Here is a 22,196-nt window from a genome sequence, read left to right on the forward strand (position 1 = left end):
TTGAATAAATATGATTGAATGTATGGAAAAAACCAATAAAAACTTTAAAAAAAAGATTTGAATGTTGTATCATTTCTACTTATCTGGAAACTAAACAGTCCTTTTGATAACATCTTTTACTGACATCAATTTTGATATGAATCAAGTAATTATTTTATGTGAAATGAGGTCTGTCAGAAACGTGATTGTGCATATCATATATTTACTGCTTTAATAGTGTCAAATTGTTTGCTATCTTTTTCTGGATCTATACACTATATTGATAATGCATTCGATACAGTGTAATGAACTTACAGCAGTTCTAGAAATGTAATAAAATATTTTACTATTAAACTTGAAAATTCTATTTGCAAGAAATATTTCAGTACAGAATACAGAGAAGGAATATGATCCCTGGAATACATGCTATAAGCTATTGCACATGCAGTCATGAGAAAAAGGAAGTACACACTCTTTTGAGTTCTATGATTTTATGTATCGGGTCATAGTAAAAATCATCTGGTCTTAGCAGTTCTTAAAAGTAGGTGAATACAACCTCAAATGAACAACAACACATGATATGTCATCATTTATTTTATATAACTGTTGATGCTGCATTCAAATCCCCATATATTCTGAAGCACTTTTGGGATGTCAGATCCATTAGCAGCTATTCCTGGCCTTTATTTATAGTTTTCTTACATTGTGCAAAATAAAACAACTTACTTTGCTACATCTTTCAAAACCAGAAACTTTTGTTATTTCAATTCTGAAAATATGATACAATATACGGGGGTAACATGTAAACTTCTATAGTAAAGTTTACTTACCATCCAGATGGTAGATCCCAAGTCCTAATGGTACAATCCATTGATGCAGTTATTAGCCAACGGCCATCAGGACTGAAAGTCTACAAAAAATTATAATTAAACTTTTATTGGGTAACAGTGGCCTTTTCATTGATAAAATTAATTTAGTTCGGATCAAACTTATAACGGTGTGTCTTATAATTTATCTAGTTTGGAACCAGAACAAATTGTAAAGCAATCTCATTATCAATATTACAATATTTGTTAAAAGTCCCAAGTTTTTTTTTATACTTCTAAGGCTTGCTGCTCTATTGTTAGAAATATATTTGTACCATTCATATTTTCAACTCATTAATCTAGAGCTCCGACTGTTCTCTTTGTACTGAATCATGCTTGACTGAACTTAGAACATCTAACCCTTTGAAACCTTTAATGAACCTTGAATGCAAACACAAAGTCAACTTTGTGGCTTGGATAAATTCCTTGTGTGCTATTTTTCTCAGGCAAATCTCTAGATAAAGCTAGGTTCTTTACTGTCTCTATAATCTTTCAATGGTGTTAACTGTGGTGAATTTCTTTTTCAATCCATTTTCTTAACCAGTAGAGGGAGTCCTTGATGTACAACCACAATTGAGACTGGATTCTCAGTGATTGAGACAATTCTTTAGGAGTGAAAGTGAACTGTGCTGGACAGTTTCACACCTATATGGAATGGAATTTCTCCAGCAGGTACCTTTTTGCTCTCAAACAGCTGCCTGCTGCAATTCAGTCCTGACTGCCTGCTGGAGCAATTCAAGCCCTGGACAGTTCTTTTAGCCAAAGACAAGAGTCCTTTTAGTTTGCTGCCTTCCCAGTCAGCTTTCCCGCTGACTTTCTGGGGAAGTTGACACAGAATATTGCAAATGGTGATCCCATGATCACAGAGTGCTTTGCAACCCGTTGCAAATGTGAACAAGTTGCTAAGCACCTAGATCACAATCACATAGCTGTATTTCACAATGGCTGGAAGTGCTTTACAGATTATAAAGCATCCTTTCAGACCATTGTCAAGTGAATGGTTGTAATATGAGGACTACTTGCAATTGAATGCAATGTCTTCCTCAAGTTCCAGTGTGAGGATCACTGGCTGATCCACCTGTTTAAACTTTCCACTCTGTTGATAGTCCTGAAGTAGATCAGATTGTGTAATGAGAAGAAAATACAAAAGGCACAAAACTACGCAGAAAAGACTGGTGATGCTAATAGTAGTCTCTAATGCTTTCATTGTAATTACACACATGACTTAGCCCAGAGGTCCCCAACCTTTTGGGCACCAGGGACCGCTTACGTGGAGAGAGGTTTTTCTGCGGACCAGAGGGGGCGTGGTTTTGTGTGCTGCCTGTATCCCACGGATGGGGCTTTGCTTGTTTGTGCGGCCTGGCTGCTGGCATGCTGCGGCCCAGTACTGGTCCATGGATTGGGGGTTGGGGACCACTGACTTAGCCCACCACCTTAATATGGTTGGCAAAAATATGGACTTCACCAGTTTTATATCTACAGTGATAAGGGAAAGTCTGTGAATTCTTTAGAACTATTGTAGTCTTGCAATATTATAACCTACAACGTACTTTGAGCTCCATCTAAATCATTTTAATAAACAATTCTGGATAAACAGATACCTCTGTACTGAATCATTTCATGTTTTAACCCATTGAGGCAAAATTCACTATCACTGTTTGGAAAAGTAGGCAAACAATTTAGAATTAGAGCCAGATACCTTTAACATTTCCAGTACTTGTTGACCAATTTTGGAAGAATTTTGGCCTATTCTTCTTTATAGAACTGTTTCAATTCACTCATTTAGGGCTGACTTGCATGAACTGTGCATTTCAGATCATGTCACAATTTGGTCATTGCAAAATGATTTATTTTTTCTGTTTCAACAATTATGCTGTAGATTTACTTGTGTCTTTAGGACTGATGTTGTGATGTATCTCATGGATGCCCTGACATTTTTCAGCAGAACCAGCTGATACAATTCAGACTGAATTGTTTCCTCAAAAACTGTAAGCCAGCTGTATTCTGAGACTGCAAAGCATGATACTCTCACAATCTTGCTTCATGACTATGATGAGGTTCTTTCACTGCAACACTTGGTTCATTTTCTCCAAACATAAAGTTTCTCATTAACGCCAAAAAATTCTAGATTTGTCTCATCTGCTCACAGAACATCATTCCAATAGCTTGGAACATCCAGATGCTCAGTGGCAAATTCAAGGCAGAGAGCAATGTTGTTTCCAGAGAAAAGTGAAATTTTCCTTAGTGTTCTCCCATACAGAACATTGTTCAATGTTATTATCAAGAAGTGCAAGGGCGGTCTGCAGATCATTGGCTGCTATTCTAGGTATTCTTGCAACCTCTGGAGTGTAGGAACATGGGTTGATGATGGCTTGTCTTTGAAACATCAACAATCCCTTTTCTGAGGTCTGCAAGTTCTTTTTAAGCATGTCTTGCCCTGCATTTAATGGTTTAGAAATTTTGCCAAATCTTTTTTCCAATAGAAATTAAGAGCTCATTTCAATATAACGGAAAGTTGGACATTGTGTTAAATAAAAAAACATTCAATAGATTTGCATATAAATATGTTATTTGACAAATATGCCAAGTCATTCTAGTAGCTATTATACAAAGAACTTTCACAAGCATAGAAATAGAAATACAGAGAACTTTCACAATCATTATGCTTAGTGTTAACTTAAAAACAGCAAAATCTAGAACACTTCTGGAAACACATCATTTTCATACTGTTTATAATTTACTTACCATGTCATTAATCTGCCCTTGGTGTCCTGAATATTTTCTCACAATTTTTCTTGTTTCTATATCCAGAACTTTGATGCCAAAATCATCCATAGCTATTCCCAGAATGCCACTGTTAAAATTTAATAATATAACCAAACATTTAATATGGTAAAAAAAAAACCTTGCATGTTCACTCATTGCTGATGCTTCAACCATATTTCCATATTTCTAAGAGAAAACCAGGGATGTTTATTTAGGAAAAAAAAATATGATGACGTGAACAGAATTGAATTTTGTAATTTTTGCATAAATGCAAATTGAAAGTTAGTTGGTTGCTGGATGCAAGTGACTCAGCATTGAGAGAGAGTAGGGTAGAAAAGTCTGAAATTATTATTTAATGTTCCAATAGATGAGAATTATTTATTATTAATGTTCAAGATTATTTAATGTACTTATAGATTAATATATAAGGTGAGATCACAGTCTGTTGGTTGGGGCTATGAATATACATGTACTTTTGCAATCAGATGACACTGTTCTTGGTGAGAAATGAAGAGTATAAATCTGAAAATTAATGTATAAAAGACTAAAACAATGCACAATATATAATGTGATCAATGGCAAGTTATATATAAATGGCAAAAGAACGGAACAAGTACCTTGTTTACCTTGGCAGAAAATTGACTAAAGGTGGGAAAAGATGTACAAATGCACGTAGGAAGAATGCAAGAAGTATGTGGTCCATTGTAAGGAATGAATGTTTGTCAAAAGAAGTGCAAATAGCTATGGATAGCATTATGTTTTTGCTGCTTTGTCACATGGACGCAAGGGCAGTTTATGTTTTTGTTTTCTTCCATATCATGTCTGTTTCTTGGAGACTGCCTGACAAGTCCCTAAAGTTTTCTTGACCAGTTTTTTCAGAAGTGCTTTGACATTGCCTCCTTCCTAGGGCTGAGAGACAGTGTTTGGTCCAAGGTCACCCAACTGGCTTTGTCCCTAAGGTGGGACTAGAACTCATGGTTTTTAGTTTGATGCCTCAAGCACTGCACCAAATTGGCCCTCTATCATGTTAAAAGTATAAAGGTTATGTTGAACATCATGGGAGTGGAGTGCCTAATAGGTTTGTAGAGTGAAATAGAGATAGGATAAAAAATGAATGGCTAGCAATGAATGTGGACTGATAAGAAAAAGGAGTGATATATGATAAAATTATGTTTGTAGGCATGCATGACTGCACCTGTAAAAACAATATATATTAAAATATAAAAATATAAAAATCTATAAAGTATGCATAGAGTATAAATAAATAAGGTGGAAATTATACTTGCAGTATCAATGAGGAACATCATTCCATCATCTGTAGCACCGCTTGGTTAAAGAGCAACATACACGCACACAAAATCATATACACATCCATGAAATATCAATTTAAAGTATCAATATTAAAATGATTAACAAACCAATCATTAAAATTTATCTATGAGTTTTAATTTTGTCTGTAGCCTTTACTGAATATATCACACCATCTCACCTATCTCTGTGAAGCAACATTTTATTTGGGGACGTTGAGAGATTAATAGAGTGAACAAATGTTGTGGTCTTGAATTTCCAGAACTTGATCAATCCTTCACTTCCTATTGTGACTGTAAACTGGTTGAGTCCATCCACTGCTACACCTCTTATGCAGCCTTCATGAGCTTTAATTATACATACACAAAGAAAAAATGAATAAATTGTTAGCCTTTTTTATGAGCTTCAAATTCTTCAAACAGATCTGACATTAAATACTAGAAATCTTCCAAGGACAAGACATACCACAACAAAGCTAATAAGAACCATATGTTGGTAGTCATCCAGCATTTATTACCTAAGTAGCATTACCAACCTTAAACCTAGTTTTATGTAGATTAGTCCTAATACACAGGACAGAAATTTTTATGAAAATGAAGCAATATATATATTGACTCCACAAGTTATAAATTCAGCTACTGAAGCTTTGATTAGAATATTTTTTTTTAAAAAGGTCATCTTTTCACCTTTTACTTCACCATAACGCCCTCTGTGAATACCAGACTGCATATTGTATCTATCCACATGCCCTGTTGAAAGTCCAATTACTGCAAAGTTTCCACAAGAAGTAATGTCTACTGCCTTTCAAGAAAAAGACAAAAAAAATCAAATTATTTATAATAAGGAATATCTCTGAAATATAGCAAATGTACAGATTTACACCGTCAAAATCTTAAATATTTTATAGGTACTATTCATTCAAACTGATTTATTTTCAAATAATGTTTAGATGTTCATACAAATGAGCTTTGGAAGATGAAGGTACATGCTATGTAATCTAAATACAAAGAAAACTGAAGAGCTGTACTTGAATAAATTTCAGCTTTACGTGAATTTTAAGAATTGCTTCCAATAGTTTAAGAAAAAAAACTTACTGTTGCATATATGCCAAGAGATTTATTTTTGCTTATGTCTTTTGGTTTCAGTTTATGGATTCCCATTGAAGATTTCTGATAATTCCAAGTAGTACAAGTTACAGAACCTTGATGGCAAGCAATGATACCATCCCAGTCATTTTGACGGGCCACCTCTGCAATGCAATCAATACTCATTATATATAAAACTCTTTAACTGACAGATTTTTTAAACATAGGGTAATTGTAACACTTTTTCTAAATTACAATGTAATAAAAATGCTAAACTAATTGGACTATGTCACATTTAAAATGATGCGCTTGAAATTGTTATAGTACATTTATCTATAATATGTTTCATATTTTTAAGAACACTCTTATGACAATATATTAAGAGGAACAAATATAAGTCTAGAATAAACACAGTGCTACCCGATCCAGCAGCATATGCAGCATTTTCACCAACTACTTGCATGCTAAAGTTTAGATACCCTTGTTCAAATTTTATGTTTTAATGAATCCATAAGTAAACTAGACAAGAGCTAGAAAAGAACCTCTCAGTTCTTTCTTTTGGAATTTCCCCCTTTCTTGAACTTCAGAAACACTTGAAACTCTCCTTGCATGCAACGCCTATTTGAGAATTACTCAAAGATTTTCAGTAATACTCAGAGGACTGTGAAGAGCATTCCAAAGCATTTATCCCTATAGTGAAAATAATATTTACTATATAATAATTCTCTTACACATCAAATGATGAAATGTCTTAAACAGCTGAAGTAAGCCAGCTAAGTGTTTTCTTACTGCTTTCCTATTTAGAGGTCAACATTATTGAAAACCAGAAGTTTTCCTTCAGGCTGACATTATTCCCTGAGGGAATCTGAAACATATGCTTTGGTCAGGATTAATAGCTATAGCAATGGCATTTATATACTGCCCCACAGTGCTTTACAGCATTCTCTGGGCAGTTTATAGAATCAGCATATTGCCCCCCAAAATCTGGCTCTTCATTTTATCGACCATGAAAGGATGGAAGGCCGAGTCAACTTTGAGCCCCGTCAGGATCAAACTCCAGGCTCTGGGCAGAGTTAGAGTTAGCCTACAATACTGCATTCTAATCCCTGCGCCACCTGATTAAGGCCTGATATATCTTTGCTAAAGCTTATGACTCTTTCCAGCTTTCCAACTTCAAAATGCTATGAATGAAAACGTTGGATAAAGAAAAACATCTAAGGGATGAACATAGGATTTGGAGGATGAAGATCACATATTGCAGTACATTTCAAAATAATCTGGATAACTTGATGAATTGCAAGTTGAACCAACAGTGATAGGCGGCTGCAAAAAAAAAAAACCCAAATAAACCCAAATGCATCAGCAGTGCCAAATCAGGAGAAACTGCAGTTCTCTATTCTGGACGCTCAGACCACATTTAGAAATGTTGTGTCCAGTTCTGGGCATTGTATTGTAGGGAAAACATCTGACAAACTATAGCCTATCCAAACCAGGATGATAAGAAAAGCAAAACTTGCAGAATGGTTGGAAATGTTGGATGTGTTTAACCAAAAGAAAAGATTGCAAAGAGTCACAACTGTTGTCTTCAAGTGTCTAGAGGGTTTTCAGGAAGATAATGAGGCAGTAGTTCCAGAAGACCAGTCAAGAAAAAGATTTAAATTACAAGAAAATAGGTTTAGGTCAGATATCTGGGAAAAAATCTTAATGGTTAAGTTTTTCACAACAATGGTACAGATTGCTTTGGAAATGGTGGCATTTCCTTTGCTAAAAGTGTTTAAACAGAGACTGGACAGCCATCTGTCAGAAATGCTGCAATGTTGGGTTCTACTGGCACAAAATGTAGAGTGAAAACTACATTGATAAATTAAAAATCATCACAGGCTGCAAAAGCATACATGGCATACTAAGCAGCTATTGAGAATTGATGGAGCAGTGGCAGCCCTAGAAGCTTGGAGATGCGCAGCAGCGTGTCTTTCGGGGCAGTGCCAAATTTATTTTTAAAACACAGGCGGCCTGTAGAAGGCTGCTCAATGGACTGCATGTGGTATACGGGCCATATCTTGTGCAGGCCTGGATTAAATTATCTACAAAATGCTTTCTTACACAATGAGAACGTTATAGCTCGCATCAACAGGAAAGACACATTTTATTCAAGAATAAAAAGCACAAGAATTTCACTTCTCTATACATTGTTGGCTTTTTCTTCTTCCATCCAATTATGTCCGATTCTTAGAGACTAACTGGACAAGTCCCTGCAGTTTTCTTGGCAAAAAAGTGGTTTGATATTTTCTCCTTTGTAGAGCTGGGAAAAAGTGACTGACCAAGGTCACTTAGCTGACTTTGGTTTAAAGTGGGACTAGAATTCATAGTCTTCCTGTTTCTAGCCTGATGCCTTAACTACTATGCCAAACTGGCTCTCATTATTGGGAGTGACAAACATAAATAACCTCAGCTCACCTAGATAAAACAGTACTAGCAATTCTATCAGTGAAGAATATTTATAAAATTCCCATGAATTAAAAAAAGTATTTGATATGATGGATTATAATCTTATTCATTCAAATTAAGCAGCAGTTGCATACCTGTTGCAAATGTTGTAATAGGGGGAAGTGCCATTGTATCATAACGAAGTCCTTTCTTTTTTGATTTCTTCTTATTTATCGAACCTTGAAACATGATAAATGAAACAGCTATGTATATAATATAACAGATAGTCTGAATATTCATACCTATAGAAGATTTCTCATCCCTAAGTGTTCAAAAGTGGTATAAAAAGTGTGGCCTTATGTCACCAGTTACCTAGCTTCCCACCCATAGGCCCCAAAGCCCCTTGAGGGTATAGTCATAATTTGGGGGTTTGTTTGCATTTTTTTCACTTTTTTAAAAGGCATTTAATGGGCAAATTGGGTGATATAAGTATTGCAAAGATTTAACATAACAAATTTAAACCTAAAATACCTGATTCCACTTAAGAAATAAACAAGACCCACTTGGCCATGGCCCTGCCTACTTTTGCAATGCACCACGCAAAATAATGCAAAAAAATCCCCGCAAAACTAGTGTGGTCCTTAAGATCAATGGAAATTACAAGTTCCTACTAGGAGACCATCCAATTCTATTTATTTTCTATCAGAACAGATGATACAGATAAAAATGAATACTTTCAAATATAAAGAAGACACACTTTTAACTGGGAAGTTCTCCCTTCTCAACCAATCATATTTCTCTGCATATAATTTCTCCTGGTTCTGCAGTCATGATCTGCAAGGCTGGCAAACTCAGAGAACAAGAATTGTTTCATTTTTTGGAAAGGTTTTTATTACTAGCAAGGAGATGTAATCAAATCCTGCCAAAGCAATTTGACTGATAAATAAGGCAATTTTTTTCATATTTTCTACCTCGCCTGGACTAAGAAACTTTTTCTATAAAAGTCCAACTTCCTCCCTCCTCGTTACCCAGATTAAACATTATATTTCTTATTGCTAGCTATACTGTATGCTTCCTTCAAAAAAAGGCATTTATAGCACTCACCACGTCCTAAACTTTTATTGAATCTTTCGTGCACTGTGGAAAATGATTGTAAAGTACCATCTTGACCTGTGGTAAAATATAAAAGAGAGAGCGAAAGTACTTCCTGTGGAAATGTTTATTTTAGGCATTTTCATTTATCTATGAAATACAAGCCCACATATAAAAACCACTGAATAAAGCTTGGCATTTACAAATACAAATTTGCTTGGTTACCCAACAACTTTTACACTTACTCCAAAGCTATATTAGGAAATTTCCAAAGCCAAGCCTTCTGTGACAAGTGGGTACAAAATCCCTAATACTTTTTAGAAATGTGTAAAGAATGAAAAACGTCAAGATACATTCCAGTTAAATTTGCATCAGAGACAAAACCAAAACAAATTTAGCAAACTCATTTAAAACTAAACTTTAATATGGGAAACTTGATGTAGTAAGCAAATATCATGCCACTTTATCTAAAACAGTGCCACAGGTAGTCCTTGCTTAACAATCCTAACTAGGACCAGAAGTTCTGTTGCTAAGCAAAGCAGCTTAGCGATAAGCAGTTCTAGAAGCCTTGGTTGTGGATGTTAAGACTGCACTGTTGTTAAGAGAGGACCTCTTGATTTCGTGACTTGCCCCAGTCGCTTTTGCTTTGACTCTTCCCCATCTGTCTATCCCCACTATCCATCTCTGCCCTTTTGGACACCCAGCACTCCAAAGCCCTTGCTCCTTTACCATCCACCATTATGAACTACCTTTGCTGTCTTCTTTCTCCTGCAGCTAAAGCAAACCCAGCCAGCTTTTGCCTCCTGAAGAGCTAGGCTGGGTCAGCAGTCTGAGTGCTCAGTGTCCAAAAGGGCAGAGATGGGTATGTGTGTGTGTGTGTGCAAAGGAGAGAGTTAAAGTGCATGCTGTGGTCATAAATGTAGGGGGTTGCCAAACATCTGAATTTTGCTGCATGATTATGGGGGAACTGCAATGGCCCTGACTTCAAGGACTGGTTGTAAACAGACGTAGTCCTCAACTTACAACCATTTGCTTAGTGACCGTTTGAAGTTACAGCAGCACTGAAAAAAATGACTCATGGCCACGTTTAACACTTACATTGTTGCAGCATCCCCATGGTCACGTGTTCAAAATTTGGATGCTTGGCAACTGGTTCATATTTATGAAGGTTGCAATGTCCCAGGGTCATATGATCCTCTTTTGTGACGTTCTGACCAGCAAAGTCAATGGGGAAGCCAGATTCACTCGACAACCGTGTTGCTAACTTAACAACTGCAGTGATTCGCTTATCAACCAAGGCAAGGGAGGTCATATAAAATGGAGCAAAAACCACTTAACAAACGTCCCACTTAGCAACATACATTATGGGCTCAATTGCGGGCCATAACCTGAGGACTACCTGTACCATTTGTTCAGAATCACCATAACTTTGAATGCTTGCTGAATAGTCATTAAGTGAGGACTACCTGTAGTCATTTCAACAGAAAATGGAACTCTTACTAGCACTAAGAATCTGCTGCCCATTTTGCCCATGATGTCGGATTTTTGTTGGAGGTGCGCTGTGCCCCATTCGATATCTTAGTAGTCTACCACTTCCTCCAGGGCCATCAAAGATCCATACCTATTAAATAAATGAACAAACTGTAAGCAACAAAATAAAAGGAAAGCTTTCCTATGCAACGCAACATCAGGTCTCCATAATGTTAAAACAAAAGCATAATGAAGTACTAATGCATAAGAGTTTTGTGTATATTTCTCTTGAGATGAATTTTTTCCCCCTCATTATTTGGACGAGTACTGCTATATTTAACATAGTACTGTTAAAAAATAATATCACATTCAAGCTATTTATGCCGGGAGAATTAACCTCTTTCAATTTTTAACTGAAAGAAGCCATTAGGCCAATATGAACATGAACTGGATATAACTTATGCCAGGGATTGCAGTGTTGTCAGCCCTAAATTCAATGGCACCTCTAACACCCGAAATTTAAAAATAAAAAGTAGGATACTGAAGAAAAAACTTAAAAAGCTGAAATCTTCTTGATTTTGAGTGAGAATACTGACATCTTGCACAGGTTCAAGATGAGAAAGGAAATTATACAAAATTTGACCCAATAGGATTTTTAATGAGCCATCTGTACAAGACTGCGTGATAGTCTGAAAAAAATTTTTGATGTGTAATTCTGTGTATATTCATATACAGATACACCTTATTGCATGTCGTTTTCTCAGGTAAAGCAGACAGGAAACATGCCTAGAAGAGCTAATTCTACTTTACTTTAAGGCCATATTAACAGTATCTTGCAAGTCTGAAGGTACAAACTGTCTGTTGCCACTTTTAACAACCCAAACAATTAAGGCGGGTCCTCCCTCCCTCCCTCCGATTTTTAATCCATTGCATGCTCTTGCCTCAATTGTCTGAATTGTTTCCTAGATTTAGAGCTCTCTCCCCCTTGTTCCCAAAAATCCCATTACATCGCAAAACTTAACGGTATTTAAATCAACTTGGGAATACTATGAACCTTAATTTCATGTGGTTTTATTTTATTTTATTTTATTTTATTTTCCTCAGGGGCTAATTCAGATGCAGGTGATCTTATGCTTACAAAAATTAATCCCCCCAAGCTCAATACTGTAAATAAAATGAAGCTCGAGACTGTGGTTTTTTATTTGGAATATTTGCTACTTTTATTAGCACTTGCTATTTCAAAATAAAATCACAATACTTTAGGGGAGAAATGTCTTTCAGATTGTCTGAAATGATAAATGATATAACATTATCCCGAGTGTAAGGACTGCTTATCATTTCAGGCAATCTGGTACAACTGAATGCAAGGTATACTTTACTGACAAAGATAATGCCTGTTTGCAATTTATAGTCAGTGGTATCACAGCTCCAGTCAATCAGGGAGTGTAGTTGATAATGGTAGCTAACTCTGCCACTGCAATTGCCTTGGATCACTGAGGTGCCATTCAGTACATAATCATTCTATGCTGAATGTTGTTTTTATACACTAATTAAACATACCTGAGGAAAAATGAGGAAAAACAAATCTTACCACCCAATTTTGAAGACTGCTGTTTAAGTAATTTTTCAAAATTCTGTAATTTACTTAGCACTTTTATGGAATTAATTATTTATAAAGGTCCTTGACTTGCGACCACGATGGAGTCTGCCCATTAAAATCATAAGTTGGGATGGTTGTAAAGTGGATCACCTGGGTGACCGATCTGATTTTGCATTATTTTTTTTGGCAGTGATTGTAGAGCAAATGAGCTGTATTGTTCGCTATCGGGCAAAAATAAAATCCAGTTTTGGGCAAAAACGTAAATCATGGTCACATGACCATAGGACATTTAAATTATTTGCATAATTTCACCTATTTCTCAGTTCACAAGGTTTAACTGCAAAAACACTTGACAAATTAGCCATTTTTTGCATTTTAAATTGCTTTTAAACAATGATCCTATTCTGGAGACAGTGCTGTATAACTGAAAATATGAAACATGTTTGTTTCCCAGAACAAAATAAAGAACGTAGATGAAAAGTACATAAACATTTTTGGAGAACGATTATATAAACAGACGCAACTTACCCGTATAGCATTATCTGCACCATTAGTAATGAGAAGTGGCTCTCCTTGGACAAATGATGCACCCGAAATTGCTGTAGAATGCGCATCTCGCATCTGGCCCAAAAGTTTCTTTTCCTCCAGGTCCCATAAGCCAATATGCCCAATCGGACTTCCAGCAGCCAAAACTGGATGCCCATCTGATCCAAAAAATAGGGGGGGAAATGTAAATGTTCCTTCTTAACAGTTACTATTGGGAGAAAAAAAGTCAAGGAGCTTTAAAATATCTTTTAAACAGGTATATTCAAATTCACAAAATTACAGTACTCTATGGCTGAGAGTCAGTTTGATATAGTGGTTAAGGTCTCAGACCAGAAACTGGAAGATTCTGAGTTCTAATCCTATCTTGGGCATGAAGCCAATTAAATGACCTTGGGCTAGTCATTTTGTCTCACACCTAAGAAAAATGCAAGAGTAAACCACTTCTGAAATCTTGCCAAGAAAACTGCAGGGATTATTTCTTGAAGGAGTCAAAGCTGACTCAAAGGCACAACCAAGGCAAGCATACAAAACCAACAGCAAAAAAGAATAAATTAAAAGAAGCATAAGAGTTAATAAGCTAACAAACAAATCAATATTGTCTTCTGTTTGGATTTTTAATTCAGAACATAGGAGACACTCTGGATTCCTTGAACATTTTCCAATTCCTATTATTATTTAATAAATCCTGAAATTTACCTGTACGGAATGATATTGCGGTTATCGGCCCCCAATCCTGTTGAAATTTCATCAGTGTTTCATCAAATTTAATATTATGCACTATTATATGTCCAGTCACAAGCCCAATTGCAATGACATCCACTGCTGGTGCCTGCAAAGAAAATTAGTATGCATAATAAAACAGACTCTTTTGATTTTAAAATATAACATAAATATCATGTTGAAAATATTGGAAGTATGATTCTAGCAGAATTTTTTTTTCTAGACATATTGACTCCTCCGTTCTTTTTTGATTATGGCAATATATAAACCAATCTCATGTGAACAAATATTTACAAAAAATAGAATGAGAAGATGCTCATGTATATAAATATTTACAAAATTAGAATGAGACTTAGTTCTAAAGACATCCTATCATAAAACAAGTCTAATCCAGCTAACTGTATGTAAACTATCAAAAAGAAACTGGTTATCTACTAACAGATGTGGTGTACAGTAAAGATAATCATTTTGGATGGTTAAAAGGCAGCATGTTCATAGAAGTCAGCTAACATCAGCTACAAATATGGATTTTTTTTTCCCTAGCCTTAATTCATAGTAACATTTTGGTTATTGTGTAACTAAAGTTGAAGGGGGTATTTCTTACCAGGACAGATTTGTGAGTCCAAATGCATGCAGTAAGTCATTGTGTGCCAGAAAATTCTGGACTAGGTAGGCCAAGATCTGATCCAAAAGTGGTTTTTTATCTTGGATTATGTTTCCCAAATATGTATTAACTGGAAATTATGGGAACTATGGTCAAACAAACATAGAGACACCAAGTTAAAAAAAATTAACTAAAGCTTTACACAGTAAACCTATCTGCATGCTATTTGGAACACCTACATTTATTTTTCAAATAAATGTTTTATGATGAGAGTAACAAGCTTTGCGAATACTTCTGCTAACCGCCTACACTATATGGGTTAAGTGTTATTTAGAGAAAGACTTGGTGGAATAGATCCGACTAAGCCAACAGTTTCTAAAATATTCTAAAGTACTATTAATGAACAAAATGTAATATAACAGTTACATATTCATTTTTTATAAACCTGTATCTCATAATTACCTGTTCAAGGACTGTCACTCCTGCACCCCAACCTGGAAATGTATATAAGAGTTTGCTGAGGAAAGAAAAATATTAAGTATTACTTAAATGATCAAAAATACTCACAATCCTATCCAAAATAATTTTAAGTAAAGGACATTTGTTACTCAGGTTACAAGCACCAGAGGATGAAAAGTTATACAATCAATATTCCACTGAATACTTAATCAGGTGAAATGAAATTACCTTCCATTTAAATTACTACTAAGACACATCTCCTGGGGTGTGTTCAGTTACAATAAAAGAATTACGTTTTTACTCTTCCCAAAATGTTTTATTCCCCCCACTCCTCAAAAAAACTTCTCTTAGATTATTTCATCATTGCAGTTTGGAAATGACTCAGGCTGGGTCCAGGGGTGGTATTTCCCTTGCAGTGGTGCCAACTTTATTCATTCATTTTTTTTCAGTTAAGTCAAAAAAAATCTTTCTTGAAAGCATCCCAATCAAAAAGAAAAAAATAGTCTTGTAACTTTTAACTATCCAGGGATTAATCAGTGACCTTTCCTTAGAAGGGAAACAAAAACTTAGTATTAATGAAAAAAAGGAAGTGAGCTATTTCAGAATGACAATTACCATGAAAAAACAGAAAGTAAGAAACAAAAGTAAACTGTCCACAGAATTAGCAAGAACAGATTACAATTTTCTAACATTAAAGATTCACGTGCTGTATGACAGGGTAGGAAAATATTTTTTAAAACATGTTTCTTTAATCCACTGAAAAACCCACTGAAATGGGAAGAGTGATTGTTGAGGATTGCCCGTTAAAAATATTTATCTGAAGGGGCCTGGCCTGTAATAATACTATCACAGAGGTCAGGGGTTTTCAAGCAGAGATGAGAATGGGGTTTAAAGTTAAAACAGGTTTCATACACCTTGATACCCATTTTATCCCTCGATTCCCCACAAAACAGGAAATGTCAACCAATTCTGTGGTGGAAATTAGAAATTAGAGTTGCTTGATATTGAGATGGGCAACATATAAATTTAATAAATAAATATTTACAAAAGCTCAATTAAGGCACTTTTTTTAAAAAAAGGAAAAAAAATCAAACTAGCCAAAAGACAGAGGCATTTTCACTTGTCCAGGATGCTCCCTTTGATAAAAAGGGGTTGCTAGAAGCCACCTGAAGCCTGAAACACTTGTTTCAGAATATTTATTGCTTAAGGGTGACAGTGGGGGAAATTACCTGTATAATTGGCTTGGAGGCTGAGAACAAGAAACAAAAAAAATCCTACTAGTTTCAAAGAAAATGGTGATCAATATTTCGGCCCACTTTTAAGGTAAAAGGCCGATAGCCCTTCTCTGAGAATGAGCTGAGTTAAGGAAAAACGTATTTACCCCATAGATCTGTTATAGTACTTCCAAAATAATTGGAAGATATGTCTTTCTCTTATCTACATAGATGGCAAATAACATCAAGGAAGAAAACAACCCAGCCACTCTGAAGCAAAATAAAAATGTAGGAATATTATTATACCATTTCAATATGGCTTTTTATTAAATATCCTCTAAGCTTCTGTTTATAAACACATTTTTAATTTTGTTGAAGAGGTAAAGATGTCCTTAACCATGACTGTTGGCAACTGCATTCCTGAAGTTTCCTCAACAGCATCATAGAAGCATTTGCTGTAGGCTTCTCTATGGATTTTTTTTTAATAAAAAATCTAGTGGTCAATGCCCCTAGAATTTCTAGAAGGTGCCCCCATCCTAGTTATAGTAAGAAATGATTTTGTTTAACTTCTAAGAGCAGCTAAAGTCCACAAAGTACTGTTAAATTTCCATTAACTCCACCACGCCTCTGTACTCATTCTGTCATGCCTCCGTGTCTGAATCGGAGGAGGAAATGGAGCCGGAACGGGAACAGGACCCTATGGGGCCCAGGGAGAGATGTCTGTGGCCTCAGAGGACTGTGGGGAAGAGCAGGCTGAGGCAGGCCAGGGCCCTTCAGGTTTGGAACAGGGGAGACAGGGTTCAGGCGAGGAGCAAGGCCCACTCCCACCTGATCCTAGAGCTAGAAGAGTGGAGAGGAGGAGGGAACAATGCAGGCAGGCTCACATGGGAGGAGAGTGTCCTGCCCCAGCCCACAAAGCACACCTGGGGACTGAGATATAAGGAGATGCTGTGGGGTGGGGACTTTGTCAGGAACAAACGTTGAATCTTGGGAAAGTTGTGTATTGTTGCTCTTGTTCTGTGTCTTTGTTGGAAAACCTGGACACCTTGACTACCAGACCGGCTGACCACTGTGGATTTCCTGATTTACGACCTCAGACTGCATTTTGACTTCCCTCTTTGCAAACACCTCAGGCAAGCTGAGATTCAAACGGACTCATTAAGCTTATATTTTATTTTGTTTGTTATCTTTATGGTAATCAGGCTGTATTGAAACTGCCTTCAGCCAGAGTCGCTGGAAGGTGTGTGTGTGTGTGTGCTTGGGTTGGAGGCTTGCCAGCAAACGTGGGAGCATTTGGAGGAACTTTGCAGCAATTAAAGAACTGTGTACATTGCCAGCTGACTGCATTGCCTTTGTGCTGTGCCCTGGGTCATCACACATTCAGTTCCATGTTTTAAAACAGAGGTCCCAAACCTTTTGAGCACCAGGGACTGGTTCCTTGGAGAGAGGTTTTTCCGGGGACCAGAGGTTGCATGGTTTTGTGTGCTGCCTGCATCCTGCGGATGGGGCTTTGCGTGTTTGTGCAGCCCGGTTGCTGGCATGCCGCAGCCCGGTACTGGTCCACGGACCGGGGGTTGGGGACCCGTTTTAAAATATAAGAGCTAAGTAATAACAAACGATTTAAGTCTCTAGAGAGAATAGTTCTTACTTGGATTTTACATTCCATAATTGCAAAGGTCCTTGTTCACTACCAAGAAGTATTTTATTCATGTAAGTATATGGGTGTAAAACTGCAGAAATGGCAAATACAGTCTTATCAAAATCCAGCTGCAAGTATTCTTCTGCAGAACAAAGAATAGCATTAGTCTCTGTCCACCACAAATATCTTTTTACTTTTTTTCCAGTAGTTATTACATTAAAAAGACTAGTCTTACCTTCTGATTGCACATCCCAAATAATAAGAATGCTCTCATTATCTACAGAGATGACATGATCCCCAAATGGCAATATAAAAAGGATATCTGTCTGGTGACCTGAGTAAGTGTGAACCACCTAAAATTCAAAATACTGCAGTTACTTCAATAAAATAATGCATTGTATTTGGACAATAGGAGTGTGTTAAATACATCAGACTTCTTTTAAAAGCCCTAATATGTATCACATAAAATTTTAATTCTATAGATTTAATTTTTTTTTACAGAATTCAAAAGATAAATCAAGTATGAATTTAGGCTCCTTTCCTAAGCAAAAATAAACTAGGCCTTGATTATGTGGGCAGTCTATTGCCAAATACTGAAACAAATCATAATTCTTTTACTCAGTTGTTAGCTGTAAATCTCTATGATGTCATAATGAGCATGTTTAAAAGCAGATGTCCTTCTGATGCTCTGGCCTTCATGTGAGGCCAGAGAAATCCTTCAGCTCTCCTCCGAAGTTGGAGAATATTTTTAAAGGAATGCCTTTTCTAGGGAAGCATAGTTGTGAATCCCTATGAAAAATGAAATCATTTCAAACACAGTGAAATGTATTTGAAATGGTTGCTGGTTCCTAAGTTATATTCTAAGCAATAGTGATCTTTTTCAGTTCTGTTATTTTACTTTCTTCCTGGCATCTTCCTATCTGGTGGTAAGAAGACCAAGTTACATATCCGTTCTATTCATATGCATCTATACTTCACAGTATCCTTACTTCTTTTGTACAAAATATTTCAATACAGATTTGGCTTATCAAAATTGCTAACTATTTTCTTGAACCTGTCCTCCACCTTTTCTTTTCAAAGGGACATGAAGTGTAATATTATGCTCTAATATTACTAAGAATATACATGGAAACATCATTCTTCAATGGATTAGTCATATGTTATTTATATTAACGTATTCTAACCAGCTATGTCATAAAAGCAATGTTTAAGTACCTATTTTATAGTTTTAAAGCAAGAGTTCAATAATGTTTTCTTGGATCTATCCTATTAATTTCAGCTGAATTTACTTTAAAGATTTTTTAAAGTAACCTATATGGCCCTGGAGCCTATTTCTTCAAATATTAAGTAATCTAAATTAAAATATCTTCAATATCTATATCTTAAACATAAATATTGAAAACCCTCAAATTAAAAGACCATTTGGGGGGAGACATGTGTCCCCATTACTCCTGAATATCCACTGAATCTAAATTTATGTTGTTTTGTATAATGATGCAAATGGCATGACACCATTTATATAACTACATTAGCTTGCAAATGAAATAAATAAAAATTTAAGATTTATACCACTTTAGATATAATGGACTCATTCCATATTTTGGTAAAATATCCAGATACACATTTTGTTCACTGCATCTGATGTCTCATAAAACAGAATTCCACTAAATTGAGGTTTTACAGTCATTAAATTTAGTATAAGGTACAAATCAACTGCATATTATTTGACATCAGTACAAACCTCTTTGTTGCGAGCAAAAGCATACAAAAAAGCACCACATGATGCAAAGACCAGCATTCGATCAGCTGCCAAACATGTAATATTTTGTGGCAAAGCATTGCCTAAAAGAATAATAGAACAAAGCAAAGCAAATAATCTATTTTCAAGTACATATTACCAGGAAACACTTATGATGTAATTATGATTTTCTCAACACTGCAATCTATATATATTGCTTCTATGGAGTATATATACTGGCATATAAAACTATAGATAGATTTAAAACAGATTAATTACTAAAAGTTACATTAGTTATCTGGATAAGGGGCACCCAATTTACTTTTTTGTTAAAGTCTGTGGAATAGCAGTATAATCCAACATATACTGACTTGGGGGAACCACTGTCTTCAGTGCCATTTACTCCTTCATCTTAATTTTTAAGGCAGCTGTATAACTTTTCAAAAAGTCTGGCATTGCCAATAAGTAGAAAATACACCACAATCGAAAATGAACTATCAGATATAAAAGTTATATAAATACATGAAGACAGTTAAATTATTATTGCATAATTTTATTATTTTAATCATTAAATTTATATGCTATACATCTTGCTATCCAGTGCAACTAATAAGATTGACATTATAATATATTTCTAATCATATAATAAAATGTTACATAATTCAAAAATAACTCCAGAAAGCCTCCTAATTTTCCAGAACAATGTGGCAGGGACATGGAACAATCCACTTGGCTAGCAATGCCCATTTCATCCAGGGAATAAAGGATGGAATACAATTCAATCAACTAAGGATATGCATAATAGGCATCATTTATGTCACAATATAATTACAAACAAAAAATATTATCAGACTAATGGCTAGTCAGAATCCCAGCCTGAGTACTGTCTACTTTCCAAATACTCTCTTATATGCACAGATCCTATTTTGGGACTGCAGTCTCCATATGAAAAATGTATCTACTAGCTATAATATTATCAAGACCTTCAAAGACCTGACCAAACATTAAAAATTTGATAGAAATTTTATAAAATACAATGTATGTGGGTATTATAGAGATTGTCCTAGGATCCATCAATACTGATATGCTGTAATGTAGGCCATTAATGTGTTTATATGATATTAAAAAGTTATATTTTAATGTGTTTATATGATATTAAAAAGTTATATTTTAATATAGAGATCATTAATGAACATTACATACTACAAAGATCAAACTATTTAGAAAATATACCCCTAAATAAGATTACAGAAAGATTTCTTTTATGTGATATTTTGTAGAGGTTTTTCAGTATAACAGTAGTATTAAATGTAACTTTCACTTTTTATAGAGAAAAAATTTAAAAGTTGCACATTTAAGCATATTTGATTTTATACTTACTAACAGCTACTATCCCCAACTTCTTTACCTGAGAAATTAATAAAGAGACTTTAGTAATTTGATAAAAGTATCAAAGATCTTGAAATTCAGAAACTCTTCATAGAACACCACAATGTGCAATTTTCTAATAATCTAAAACTGTAGAAAGAATAAAAACAGAAGACTGAAGCATCTCTGTTTTGGGAGGGGGGTAGGTAATAAACTACACTGTAATTTTGTTTTAAGATTTGATGTGCGATCTGTAAAAATGACTCATGCAATTGAATTACTGATTTTAGATACTTTTTGTATTTGTGGGCCATTACTAATTTTGATTATGGCACACTCTTGATTTTATTTTTCAAATTATGCATTAAATGGTAAATAAACAAAATCATTTTGATCTGAAAACAATAAAGGTGCTATTTGAAGTCCTAATTAAAGTTTCATTGAGGAATCTCAGCAGAATTCTACTGAAGTTATTATCCCTCTCACAGAACACTTGCTTGCATTTCCAGAAATGTATATCAAACTGGTTCTTGAGAATATAAATCATGCCGAAAGGTACCCCTATTTCAAGTTGGTTACAATGCACACCTAACATCCCAAAGATGCTTTTTCACGAGGCAACTGGACTTTCTTGTTGTTTTTTCTTTGAAGATGTTTAGCTTCTCATCCAAGAAGAGTGGCTTTCGCAGTCCATCTGCATTTAAAAGACAAAGGCTACTCTTTCGAAGCCAGCAAAGTCCACATTTTGGACAGAGAGGACCGCTGGTTTGAAAGAGGGGTCAAAGAGGCCATCTATGTCAAAATTGAACAGCCTTCTCTCAACAGAGGGGGAGGGATCCGACATCATCTATCTCCAGTCTAAAACACAGTCCTTTCAACAGTTCCAAGAAGGCTCCACACCCATTTGCACTACTCAGGTGACCCTGAAGACACAGATAAGCCTCCAGGCAGCTTTAAGAACTGGCTAAAAGAATGCAAATGAACAGCTGTCTGCAGGAGTATAAATCTTTCCATTCCCCACCATCCAGTCAGAGCTGAAGAAATTTCTTGGATGAGAAGCGAAACATCTTAAAGAAAACAAAAACAACAACAACAACAACAACAAGAAAGTCCAGTTGCTTTGTGAAAAAGCATCTTTGGGATAACTATGACCTGGAGGACTGAGAATCCCCATAGACATTTAGCTACCAACCTAACAGATCATTAAAGCTGGGCCAAGGATGAATGACAAAAGAGATTGCCAAAGATCAAGAAACAGAAGAAAGCAAGCTGAATATCAAAACAAACTATGGAACAGAAGCCAAAGCCCAAAAGG

The 22,196-nt window shown here is 35.5% G+C and overlaps 1 protein-coding gene across 1 annotated transcript in view; it reads right to left on the bottom strand.

Annotated features, from left to right (window-relative positions):
* The window catches only part of WDR36 (WD repeat domain 36), a 33,665-nt gene that overhangs the window by 9,936 nt on the left and 1,533 nt on the right, over nt 1-22,196 (bottom strand). The window contains exons 2-16 of the mRNA XM_015826161.1: nt 20,894-20,921; nt 19,517-19,617; nt 18,011-18,128; nt 17,785-17,917; nt 14,926-14,980; nt 13,836-13,968; nt 13,122-13,297; nt 11,024-11,144; nt 9,536-9,601; nt 8,587-8,670; nt 6,014-6,168; nt 5,606-5,720; nt 5,101-5,266; nt 3,591-3,699; nt 810-889 (exon numbers count right to left, since the gene is read on the bottom strand). Coding sequence (XP_015681647.1) covers nt 810-889; nt 3,591-3,699; nt 5,101-5,266; nt 5,606-5,720; nt 6,014-6,168; nt 8,587-8,670; nt 9,536-9,601; nt 11,024-11,144; nt 13,122-13,297; nt 13,836-13,968; nt 14,926-14,980; nt 17,785-17,917; nt 18,011-18,128; nt 19,517-19,617; nt 20,894-20,921 — 1,640 coding nt within the window. The remainder of the gene's footprint in view (nt 1-809; nt 890-3,590; nt 3,700-5,100; nt 5,267-5,605; nt 5,721-6,013; nt 6,169-8,586; nt 8,671-9,535; nt 9,602-11,023; nt 11,145-13,121; nt 13,298-13,835; nt 13,969-14,925; nt 14,981-17,784; nt 17,918-18,010; nt 18,129-19,516; nt 19,618-20,893; nt 20,922-22,196) is intronic.

This window comes from Protobothrops mucrosquamatus, unplaced genomic scaffold (genome assembly GCF_001527695.2).
Source record: "Protobothrops mucrosquamatus isolate PMUCROS unplaced genomic scaffold, P.Mucros_1.0 scaffold2985, whole genome shotgun sequence".
Lineage (NCBI taxonomy): Eukaryota > Metazoa > Chordata > Lepidosauria > Squamata > Viperidae > Protobothrops > Protobothrops mucrosquamatus.